This window comes from Danio aesculapii, chromosome 2, assembly GCF_903798145.1.
Source record: "Danio aesculapii chromosome 2, fDanAes4.1, whole genome shotgun sequence".
Lineage (NCBI taxonomy): Eukaryota > Metazoa > Chordata > Actinopteri > Cypriniformes > Danionidae > Danio > Danio aesculapii.
The window spans coordinates 10,001-22,500 of record NC_079436.1 but is presented as its reverse complement, the minus strand read 5'-3'; the positions used below and the strand labels follow the sequence as shown (position 1 = coordinate 22,500).

At 44.3% G+C, this 12,500-nt stretch overlaps 3 protein-coding genes across 3 annotated transcripts in view; 2 read left to right on the top strand and 1 right to left on the bottom strand.

The window, feature by feature from the left end:
* cldn1 (claudin 1) overlaps nucleotides 1-1,950 on the bottom strand; it is a 4,945-nt gene extending 2,995 nt beyond the window's left edge. The window contains exons 1-3 of the mRNA XM_056470121.1: nucleotides 1,656-1,950; nucleotides 637-801; nucleotides 30-114 (exon numbers count right to left, since the gene is read on the bottom strand). Coding sequence (XP_056326096.1) covers nucleotides 30-114; nucleotides 637-801; nucleotides 1,656-1,878 — 473 coding nt within the window. The 5' untranslated portion in view covers nucleotides 1,879-1,950. The remainder of the gene's footprint in view (nucleotides 1-29; nucleotides 115-636; nucleotides 802-1,655) is intronic.
* A 1,344-nt stretch (nucleotides 1,951-3,294) lies between these two features.
* zgc:153913 (carboxypeptidase N subunit 2) lies at nucleotides 3,295-6,347 on the top strand. Its single transcript, XM_056465299.1, has 2 exons — nucleotides 3,295-3,384; nucleotides 4,773-6,347. The coding sequence occupies exon 2, from the start codon at nucleotides 4,778-4,780 to the stop codon at nucleotides 6,263-6,265; it is 1,488 nt and encodes a 495-aa protein (XP_056321274.1). The 5' UTR covers nucleotides 3,295-3,384; nucleotides 4,773-4,777; the 3' UTR covers nucleotides 6,266-6,347.
* A 3,974-nt stretch (nucleotides 6,348-10,321) lies between these two features.
* Nucleotides 10,322-12,500, top strand: part of LOC130234328 (tensin-3) — a gene marked incomplete at its 3' end in the record, with an annotated part of 8,560 nt that continues 6,381 nt past the window's right edge. The window contains exon 1 of the mRNA XM_056464610.1: nucleotides 10,322-10,798. The remainder of the gene's footprint in view (nucleotides 10,799-12,500) is intronic.

Below are 12,500 nucleotides of genomic sequence, written 5' to 3'. Positions count from 1 at the left end.
ACCTCTGCATTCAGCGTTTCCTCACTCACCTCGCGTTTGTTGGAGTAAACGGATCGAAGAATTTCTGCCGGATCTTTTCTCCGTACCAGCTGGTGGCGATCAGAGCAAAAAGCCTTGTAGAAATAAGAGGAGATCTGACATGAACACACTGAACACACACACACACACACACACACACACACACACACACACACACACACACACACACACACACACACCTGACAGATCTAATGTTAAAGCTGCTTACTGTACTCATTCATTCATTTTGTTTTCAGCTTAGTCCCTTATTTATCAGGGGTCGCCACAGCGGAATGAACCGTCAACTTATCCAACATATGTTTTACGCAGCAGATGCCCTTCCAGCTGCAACCCATCACTGGGAAACACCCATACACACTCATTCACACTCATACACTACAGACTATTTAGCTTGTTCAACTCCCCTATAGCGTATGTGGACTGTGGGGGAAACCGGAGCACCTGGAGGAATCCTGTGTAAAACATTTGCTGGAATAGTTGGCGGTTCATTCCACTGTGGCGACCCCAGATTAATAAAGGGACTAAACCTAAAAGAAAATGAATGAATGAATAATAAACGCTGCAGTGTGTATTTGAGTGTAATGAGCATGAGCTTATCTCCAGTGATGAACAGCACTCCTCCAGCCAGAGCCACTTTACTCTTCATCTGTGGGGCTTCTGAGAGGCAGGTTGTGCACTTCATGCCCACGACGGACACCAGCGCCGACACGCCACACAGAAAGATGCCGGTGAGCATGAGCCCGCGAGCGCCCTGGATCTCCCCTACACACACACAGATATAACACACTGCAGAACACACACTCACACCAGTCTGAGCTCTACTGCATATATATAGATATATTCATCCAAATCAAGCCTCCTGCTGATGTACGGCGGAACCATTTTAACAGCACAACAAGAGTTTTTTATCTTGAAGTTTGGTGACTCTGGAAGCCCGTTCCTGCCTCTGAATAACAGAAGATCATTGCTTTTCTCTCAGAACTGATGACACAAACTCACAGCTTGTTTATTAAAATCTAATCTAATTATCAAAACTGAGATGTCCAATTAAACTGACATAATTGATCATTTAAATCACGCCTTTTAACCCAATCTGTCTGTATTTGACCAAAGAATGCTATAAAACAACCCAGTGGTAAATAAAGTGCTCAAACCCAGAAGCAGCCTTAGAATCATGCTGATAAAGCATTTCTAACGCATGAAGACAACTCATTTGAGCAATTAATAGACTAATTAACAATCTGGAGACGCTAACATCTGATTAGTCTTCGCATTTTATCAAACACACAATTACATTTTAAAAGTGTTATTAATTTTGGGTTAAAACAGGTCATTTAAATTTAGTTGATAGAATTAACTCATTGTTGGGTCAAATGTGGATAAAATCATATAAAATGAAACATACAAAAAAATATATAAATGAGACTTTTTAACCCCAAAGAAATGACCCCTTTTTGTCTATATATGACCAAACATTGTGTTAGAACAACCCAGCCTTATTTAGAGTGCCCCCCATCAATGTTTTGAGCTGCGCGGGTTTCCTCTGGGTCAGTCAGGTGATGTGCTGAGGAACGTCTGGTATTCAGCTCACCTGTCCGGGCACGCGCTACTCTTACCTGGCAGCTTCAGCAGGGAGTCGTAGGCTTTGCACTGGAGCTGGCCGGTGCTCTGCGACACACAGGACTTCCAGAGTCCCTCATACTGCGCCTGTGCTGTGATGATGTTGTCCCCGGCGTATGAGGACATCTTCCACTCCGCCATGGCTGTGGAGGCGATCAGACCCAGCAGAGCCAGAAAACCCAGACAGTAACCCAGCATCTGCAGCCCTGCGTGCGCCATCAGGAGAGAGCTGGAGGAGGAACTGAGAAAACACTGAACACTGCTGCTGCTGAGGACAGAACATCACAGACATACCTGGAGGACACGCCTCCTACACTACACCACACCCACTGCACACTACACAGGAAACACTACAGTCATTAATACTCAACACTGTAGACTTTCTGAAGCACACTATAGTGCAGTCTCTGAATTGTATTCTACAGTTGCTATGGTAACAACAACTATAATAATTGATCTGTTGTGGTGCTTCTACAGTTGCTACGGCAACACAACAACTATAGTAATTGATCTGTTGTGGTGATTCTACAGTTGCTATGGCAACACAGCAACTATAGTAATTGATCTGTAGTGGTGATTCTACAGTTGCTATGGCAACACAACAACTATAGTAATTGATCTGTAGTGGTGATTCTACAGTTGCTATGGCGACAACAACTATAGTAATTAATCTGTTGTGGCGCTTCTACAGTTGCTATGGGAATACAACATCTATAGTAATATAAATGAGCCAGTACTGTAGTTTTCTATAAGTATAGGGTATATTATAGAAGAATCCACCATCTTCAGTTCAGAATCATCAGTTCTCTATAGTTAACACTACAAACTTTACTTAACAAACAGTTGAACATACTATACCATGTATTAACACTGTAGTATTTACTGTAAATGAGTATTATATTTGATATATTTCATAATATTGTTCCTGAACGCTACACACGATCATGCACTCACACACATTATTATGATATTTAGACAGCTTCAGGAGCTCAGCAGATGAACATCTGAAGGGATTTTCACTGGAAGACTTGTTCTAAATGTGTTTGAGTTTCTCTAGTTGAAGGAGAAGATCGTCTGAATAATGATGTAAACTAGAAGCAGCTGAGTAATCTGCCAGCGCGGCGAGCTAGACACTCTTATTTCAAACCACATTGGCAGATTTGCTTGTTTTAAAGAAAAACTCACTTGATTTTCTCTTATTATTTCTAAATATTTTGTGCTTGTCTAGAAAAAGCTTCTTTATTTCAGAATGTTTAAATCTTTAGTCTAGAAAGCAGACAAACACTGGGTATAGCACACATTTTGTGCAGTGCACATGATGATATCGCTGTTAAATCTTCACAATATATGTGGTTTTCTTGATGTGTTTAATTCTGGTGTGGATTTGAGAAATGTCGATATTTTCCACCGCAGTACAGCAGATCAGAGTCTCCAGGAGTCCGTCAATACTGTGAACAAACACCAACAGCCCAATATTCTCTCACACACTGCATTTAGGAGCAGTCATCATTAATGTTTCACTAAATAAAGAAATACTTCCAATGTGAGTAATTGTGTGCTGCAGTTGTTTGTGCTGAAGGGTATTCCTGCACTCATGCATTAAACAGTGCTGGATATGCAGATAGTGTCTGACCAATGAGTGTCTGTTTACTCAGAGAGTTTATCTGAAACTACAGTGAGTGTGAGGATTTCTGCTGAACTGAGCTGGATGTGCACAACACTGCGGTACGTAAAAACACACCGTTTTCACTGTTTTCAGCCTTTAGTTTAACCATTAGAATATATTTACTGAACTGTTATTGGTATTAACATGAGCACTTTCTGGAGATTATTCACGGGTTTCATTGTATTTGAATGAATTAGCATAGTAGAAATAAATTAGCATTAACATTAGTTGAGTCTCATGAACTAAATCTGTTGTAGGTTAGTCTGTAAATATACTGAAATATTCAAATGAGCTTTAAACATGATTGCTCAACTGGTGCAACAGGCCATTTTGGTGCAGTTTAAGTCCATGTCAGACTGTTTCCTGAGGCGGTGTGCTTTTCAATTTTAAAACAGCATTTCAGAACGAAAACACCATGCTCAGCCACAGACATGATAGTAGAGGAACAAAAAAAACACTATTGATTAGATACTATTGATTACTATTGGAGGTCTATGGCAGCTCTCCTCAGAATATCTTCCTTTGTGCTCAACAGAAGAAAGAAATACTGAACTATTGCTTTAATGTGCTTATTACATACACACACTTACTGCTTAAAATGACTATAAATCTTGATTCTGATTGGTCGGTCATGACAATCTATGCCCAGATATCAACCTCTGAATAAGACAGACTCATCTTGAGAATACATTTACATCCATATACTTACATCCACACTTATATGCTTGTCTGTCTTGTTTCTGACTGTTTTTCGCCATCTAGTGTCTGATTAGTGTATGTGGTTAGTGTATACTCCGTCAGCTGCTTTAGTTTCTGTCAGCTTTGCTTTTAATTAAGAAAACAATTCTAACTACTAAGGCTCAGAGAAATGTTTGTGTCTAATTTTTTACATCTTCCATGTAATAAGCGGGATAAAGTACATCTAGGAAGGTTGTTTTCTCAGAATAAACCCTTCAGTCTTATTGACCTTATTCTCCAATGCGAAAGTAAAAGCTTGTTTGTGCGATTGTTTACAACTTCCAATTCGGTCTCCTATGGGAGAAATTACTGGAAATAATAATCAGCAGAAAACAGTCAAACTATTCGCTCCACAAACAAGTGTGTTCATGACTACACATGAAAAGTAGAATAATATAACAAGACAATATCAGTTTGCAGCATCATGCAGCAGAACGAGCTGTTTTTAACATTTAAACATCAGTGGAAGTGTATGAGAGTGGAAGTCTGGAGCCAAAGAGATTCCAATAGCTGCGCCTGCTCGAATCTGAAGAATAAGGTCAATACAATAGTGCTGCTCTTCACATCGGCCTGCTCATAAACCTGTCTGGCTTTATTCTGTGATAACAACCTGCTGATGTGCTTTATCACGAACGTATGAGAGTTTGTTAGTAAACTCAGCAGAGATGATGATCGACACGATGACTGAAAATGATTTTCTTTCCTCCAGGAGACATGAGTAATCTGTGCACTGTGGTTCTGCTGGTCCTGATCCATCTGTACTCTAGCATCTGCTGTCCTGAGCCCTGCCAGTGCTTCTCCGGCTCCAAACTGGTGTGTTCTGATGACAGGATGAGGAGTTTACCTGTTAACATCTCCACGCAGGTGCGAGAGCTGATCGTGGTGGCCTCGGGGATTCCAGATCTGGACCAGCAGTCATTTCCAGAGACCCTCAGACTCTCAAAGCTGGTGTTTCTGAACGGCATGTTGAAAAGTGTGTCCGGCGCGGCCTTCGAGCGTCTGGCGGAGATACAGGAGCTGGAGATCAGCGGGAACGCCTGCTGGATGAGCCTCGATATTCAGGCCTTCAGCTCGCTGGCCAACCTGACCCGACTCCTGCTTAACAATAATAAGCTCAGTGGTGTGGACGCAGGTCTGTTCCACTCTCTGCAGAAGCTGGAGACGCTGCAGCTCAGAGGGAATGGCTTGTCTCTCCTCTCCGATCGGCTGTTCCAGCGGCTTCAACATCTGCAGGAGCTGGACCTGTCCTTCAACCAGATCGGCTCACTCTCCGCTGGGCTTTTCCAGAATAACTCTGAGCTCCGAGTGCTGTCACTGCAGGCCAACAAGATCCCACACCTGCCGGACAACGTCTTCACACACCTGGATCACCTGGAGGAGCTGAACCTGCGGAGCAACCTCATCCGGGTGCTGACTCCCGAGGCCTTCCCGTCAGGACTAAAGACGCTGATCCTCAAGAAAAACTCGCTGGAGAAGCTGACCAACACTATCTTTCACACACTACACTACATCACTTATCTGGACCTGTCTCAGAATTTACTCACTGAAGTCCCTGCGGATCTCTTCCAGAATCTGATCTCACTGGAAACACTCGATCTGTCCGAGAACCGGATTTCCACGCTGGCCGGATCTGTCTTTAAAGGTTTGTTCAGTATTAAATCTGTGTATCTGCAGAAGAACAGTCTGACCTCTCTGGATGCACATCTCCTGAAGGACCAGCATGACCTGCAGCTTCTCGACCTGTCCAACAATAGCTTACGGAGCATCCCGAGCAGCTTCTTTGAGGATCTGGACTTCCAGTGTGTGTTTCAGCTGCACGGGAACCCCTGGCGCTGTGACTGCGGGATACACTACTTCTATGACTGGCTGAAGTACAACCACAAACACGTGAAGGATCTGTCCAGGGTCTCCTGTGAAGCTCCTGAGTTTATTCGAGGACACAATCTGAGGTCTGTGGATAAGGAGCAGCTGGTCTGTTCCAGAAACTCCAGCTCAAACTCTCCAGAGATCTCTGTTGATGGAGGTACGATCCAGTGCTCGGTGCAGGAGCTCAAAGGCACGGCATCCATTCAGTGTAAGGTCACGAAATGCACCAATGTGAAGTTTCAGGCTGTTTTTCAGTTTGCGAATGGAAATGAGTCTGAAAGAGTTGTGAGTAAAGAATGGCCAGCACCTTTAGGATGCTCCACCGGGACTGCTTAGTGCTTTTGTTCAACAGTGCAACTGTTAAGAGCCCTTGATCAGCTTCTGCTTCAGCTGTACAGATGTGTGTGTGTGTGTGTGTGTTGGGGGTGGGGGGTGGGGGGGGGTTACAAAATTAAACATATTGTCTTTAAAATGTTTTAGTGCATTGAGTTCCATTTGTATAACCAAGTTTTACCATAAATACCATGGTTGGTGTTGCAGTCGACCATGGTAAAAATGAACTAAGGGTAAATCTAATCATAGTTTTACCATGGCAGTTCTAGTAAAACTGTGGTTATACAATTATTGGAAGTCATGCAAACATGGTTATAATAATTTTACAATCACTAAGCCGTGGTTTATTTTTGTAAGGGTTTCTGCATGAAATGTAAATTATAAATGTACCTTTATTGCAGGCTGTGTTGGGTTGTGTTGAGTCACATTCCTTGCGTTACTCCCTTCACATATAATAGTGTACTACTTGTTTAATGTTTAGGAAAGTAATGAGTAACGTTACTCTTGTATTAATTTTTGGTGTTATCTTCTATTTCTGACTGATGTCAGGCCCTTTTGCACCAGAGGTGAAATATATGAGCTTAAACAAACCTTTCTGGATCACATGAAGGATCGGACGCCAGAAAAAACCCTTTCAGAAAAGTCTCCTTCATTTGAAGGGTTTCTGAATGTGCTTTTGTGCAAGTAAGATGAGTAAATACATGATCATAATTAAGCAGAACTGCAGTAAGCCTCATATTTCCACACAACAAACACATCTGCACTGCTGATTTCTCTGAACACAGACCATCAGTCAATAATAAAAGGGTAAATAAAGTATCTTGTGATATTGTTATTATTATTATTAATAATTATTTTCTAGAAAATCATAAGAAACTCATTGCTTTACTACTTACATGAAAAGGTAATCTGAGTAGGTAACTCGTGGTATTTGTAATGCATTACTCCAGTCCTGGTGTCAAGTCCTGCTCCTCTAACAGAGTATTTACCAGGGTTCAGCTCCTACACACCAGTCCAGAAATATACTGTATTCAGGTGTGTTTAAACAGATTGAATAGCTTCAGAAAAAGATCTTTGCCCACTCTGTATAAAGTAAAACACATGATAAGTGACTATTCACGCTCTTATTTTGCCTGCATCCATACTATCCTATCTGTCTACCGGTTGTGTAATGGTCACATGATCAGGGCTTTGGTCAGGGTTGTGGATAGCCATGTCTGTGTTTCCAAAAGTCTGAGCTTCAGTCCATCATCTATACTGAAACACAACATCAGCATTTACAAACTTTAAGAAGATCCTCAGCTGTTTGGAAATCCACTGGTTGCATGGGAGTTACGAAGATGGCGGAGTAGTGTGGCGTGACAGAAGGCGTAATGTAAACAAGACACATAACAAAAGGGCAAACAGTGCCTTAATGTGCATATATGACACCTTGCAGGGGTAAATGAACCTACCGTGGTGACACGCTGATATAGCCTTAAAGCGATGTTCACACTGCTGTAAAAGGTATTTTTATGTTCTCCCAGAATGCATTGCTGTAGAGCTGATTCTCTTCAGCTGGAATATGTTAATGACTAACCTCACAGTAGAGAAGCGTGCCGGATGAATCCATCAGTGATAAGAGAGGTGGATGAACCCTCCTGTGGGGCTCAAAGTACAGTCATGATGAACTACAGTGTCTCAACAGGCCAAATGATTCATCCCAAACATCCAGTAAATGTGCGGTGAAGCGGTGTTGAGCAACTCTTACTGGGAATGAAGCCCAGGTTACACTTCAGCACTGAGAGATTGGCATGCACTACAGTGAAAGCCAAGGCCAGTTATACTCCTGTGTGTGTCTGCAGTAACACTTCTGAAACACTAGTAGGCAGTGTGGTTTCACTGGTCCACTGGGTCGAGTTTCTTCACCAGTGTTTCGAAACGACTGTAACGACAGCTCAAACTCATTCAGGGAAGGAAGAGGCGAGAGTCAGCGAACGTTCAACAACTTCCATCATAAAATAAACACAAAACAAAAGCAAAGACTGTACATATACAAAGATGATTTACTCGCATTACTGTCAATGTGGAAAAGTGCAACACTCAGCATGGCCGCCGCAGCGAAGGAGCTCCCGCCTTCTGGTTCAATTAACCAACTGTGATTGAGAATTAGAACTTAAGCAACAGCAATAATGGCGCAGGTCACTTCAGATTTTGTTGTTGATAAATGCTGAAATATGTCAATTATTTGTGAGTTCAGTGGGAGGTTTTGGAGATTTCAGGATTCCCCCATTCGTTTAGGCTTTGGTTTGTTAATCTTGCCCCAGGAGCATTGCAAATATGGCTGCCGAGTGAACAGAATTGCTTGAAAGGGACTTCGACAAACGCCTACATACGGACCTCCTCTATGGGAATAAACACTCACGCCACAGGTCTTGCTCTTGCTTTAACATCTAAACAGTAGTTCTTATTATAAACGATGTCTCTGTGCACTTCATTATTTCATAAACATTTATTTGCCCTCATTATCTTTAATTAAATACCAGAATCGTCCCTGCCCCTCGAAACAACCGTTCTTCATGTCTGGTCACACGGAACACCTTTAGGGCGGGGCTATGGGTCATTATTAGTCCAGGGTTATCAGTCCTTTAGGGCAGGGCAATCCTTAAGGGTGGGATTATCAATCCTTTAGGGAGGGGCTATCAGTGCTTTAGGGAGGAGCTATCAGTGCTTTAGGGCAGGGCTCTCAGTGCTTTAGGGAGGGGCTATCAGTGCTTTAGGGAGGAGCTATCAGTGCTTTAGGGCAGGGCTCTCAGTGCTTTAGGGAGGGGCTATCAGTGCTTTAGGGAGGGGCTATCAGTGCTTTAGGGAGGGGCTATCAGTGCTTTAGGGAGGGGCTATCAGTGCTTTAGGGTGGGACTATCAATGCATATCTTGTTTCTGCCCTGATTTCATTCATTCCTCAGTCTTCCTCCATTTTATTAGCAATGTTCATCTTCCAATAATTTAATCGATTCCCAAAGGAAGACATCATGCAGTCCCTCTCATTTTTTTCTGGATGTACTAGATGTACATGACGAAAGCAGATAAAGGGATCTTAACTTCAGTTTCACGGCGACTTTAAAGTCTTGAGACGTGTCTCGGCTTGCACAGCACAGCTCCATCATCTGTAGTAAAGCCTGCTGTCCTGTAGGCGGTGTGTTATACACAGAAGCTGAGCTGCTCATTCACAAACACACACCGGGATTCCTTACATTTCAGCAGGAAAACAGAGACGTGGAGGCAGTAAATGCTGTTGCAGCAGCAGATCCCTGACGCTCGCTGTGTTCATTAACCAGAACCACAGACCACCACACACAAAGGCCTGTTATGTAATGCAGCATTCCTGTGCCTGCAGAAGACCAATCAACGGCAGTCTTCAAGTGTCTGGCCGGAGCTCATGTGACCCAGAGTATTGGGTTACACACGCCACAATCAAGACCATCTCAGCTCTGCCTGTGCAATGTGAACACTGGGCAGACGCCACCGATAACAGGAACGGCCAATAACCAATAAACTAATACCTGCAATCCAGACCACACCACAATAACACACTCTCCTCAGCGGCTCTGCCCTGCTTCAGCACACACATCTAAACGTTTTACTCCAGAAGCAGAATGACACGAGATCATCCTCCAAACAGAAGTGAAGACAGTAAAGAGGAAAAACAAGATGATGAACGTTTGAGTTCGTGCGGAGAGAGTCGGAGAGAGTCGGAGAGAGTTTGAGAGAGTCAGAGAGAGTCAGAGAGAGTCGGTGACGTCTTTTAAAAGCTCTTCATGTTGTTCTCCGTCTGGGAAACATGTGAGAGCACCTCATGATCTCAGCGCTGTCTCAGAGAAACACCTTCAGGAGTCTAAGAGAGTGTGTTTGAGATCTCCTTTCCTGCAAGCGTGTGCAGTGTTTCCCTGCTCTCTAACTTGAAGAGTGTGTTTGTAGTTTGAGTGTGTTCAGTTTGTGTGTGTTCAGTTTGTGTGTGTTTAGTTTGTGTGTGTTTAGTTTGTGTGTGTTCAGTTTGTGTGTGTTCAGTTTGTGTGTGTTCAGTTTGACCGTGCGCAGCTCAAATGATGACAGTTTTATGACTGCGTTCCTCTCTGAGCAGAGAGTTTGTGTTTAATCTCTCATTCACAGTTCTGTCTGTGTGTGTGTGTGTGTGTGTGTGTGTGTGTGTGTGTGTGTGTGTGCGTGTATGTGTGTGTGTGTGTGCGTGTGTGTGTGTGTGTGAAGGCATCTGCTGGTATTGTTCCTGGCTCTCCCATCCCCCATCCTCAGGAGTGTGTGTGTGTGTGTGTGTGTGAGCGGGACAGAGGGAGGGAGGCTCTTGGGAACAGCACAGAGGGAGGATCAGCACACTGCCGGTCGTCTTTCTCCGGGTTTGAGCTGAGAAGCGTCTGGAATGACGGATGAGGAACGGCGAGCTCCGAGCTCAGTCTGAGTTTCTGCAGAACTTCTACAGACTCCAGCATGAGGATGTGAAGAGTTTCCAGCACACACACACTCACAGGAGACACACTGAAGGTAGGAAGAGGACCGGTGCGTTGAAGATGTGTGTGTGTGTGTGTGTGTGTGTTCATTGTGACTGCACTAATGCAATCAGACAGTGTTGTGTGTGTGTGAATGAGCTGTGTGTTGATTTTCATGAGCTGTTTTTACTCTTCAGTCTGGGTCGATTTCCCTCTCTCTCTCTCTCTCTCTCTCTCTCTCTCACACACACACACACACACACACACACACACACACACCTCATTCAGAAGTTTTTCCCTCTAGAAGTGTTTCTGTAGTCAGTGATTGCAGCGTTCATCGGTGATGTTTGGAAACTAGAGTTTGTTTTGAATTTCATTGGTGTGTAGGACAGTGTGTGTGTGTGTGTGTGTGTGTGTGTGTGTGTGTAGAGTCTGCCGTCTGTCCTCAGGGTTGGGCATTTAATGACAAGTGCTGTGTGAAGCTTTACTCCAGGAATGTTTGGTGTGTCTCCACCCATACACACACACACACACACACACACACACACACACACATACACACACACACACACACACACTTGTACAGCTATCTTTATGTTCTCTCCTCGCAGCAGTAGTGGTGTATGTGCGTGCGTGCGTGCGTGCGTGGGTGCGTGTGTGTGTGTGTGTGTGTGTGTGTGCGTGTGTGTGTGTGTGTGTGTGTGTGTGTGTGTACTGTACAGACTGTATATTCTATCCTCAGCTCCTGCATCCTGCTGGATTTATCAGCTCTTTACTCATGGACACCACAGAATGTCCCCACAAGGTCAAAGTTCTTGTATTGCTATACTTGTGGGGACATTTGGAGCCTATAATGTAGTGAATAGCAGGACCACACACACACACGCACACACACGCACACACACACACACACACACACACACACACACACACACACACACACACACACATGAGAAACGGAAGTGAGAGAGCTAGAGAGCTGTGTGTTGGAGAAGCAGATGCTCATTCAGAAAACAGCAGAACCTTCCGTTTAGATAGAACCACACCAGCCCAGACCGACCCACACTGACCCACACCAACCCACACTGACCCACACTGACTCATACTGACCCAGATGGACTTACACCGACCCACACAAACCCACACTGACTAACATTTACTCATACTGACCCACACTGACTCTCACTGACTCACACTGACCCACATGGACTTACATCGACCCATACAAACCCACACTGACTCACATTTACTCATACTGACCCACACTGATTTCCAGTGAATCACAATGACTCACACTGATTCTCACTGACTCATACTGACCCACACTAAAACTGACTCCCTCTGACCCACTATGACTCACAGTGACCCACACAAACTCACACTGACCCACACTGTCTCACATTGACCCACACTGAACCAAACTGCCAACCCACACGGGCTCCCCCTAAACCACACCAACCCACACGGGCTCCCCCTTAACCACACTGACCCAAATTGACTCATATTAACCCACACCAACTCACATTGACCCACTGGACCCACACTGGCCCACGCTGACTCACACTGACTGCCCTGACTCACAGTGGCCCACACCGACCCACACTGACCCACACCAATCCACACTGGCTTCCCATGGACCACATGGACCCAAAGTTACTCACACTGACCCACACCAACTCACATTGACCCACTGGACCCACACTGACTCACAGTGACTGACAGTGGCCCACACCGACCCAGATCGACCCACACTTTCC

Excerpts from the sequence above, each read along its gene's own strand:
- zgc:153913 (XM_056465299.1), top strand. The coding sequence starts at position 4,778 with ATGAGTAATCTGTGCACTGTGGTTCTGCTGGTCCTGATCCATCTGTAC.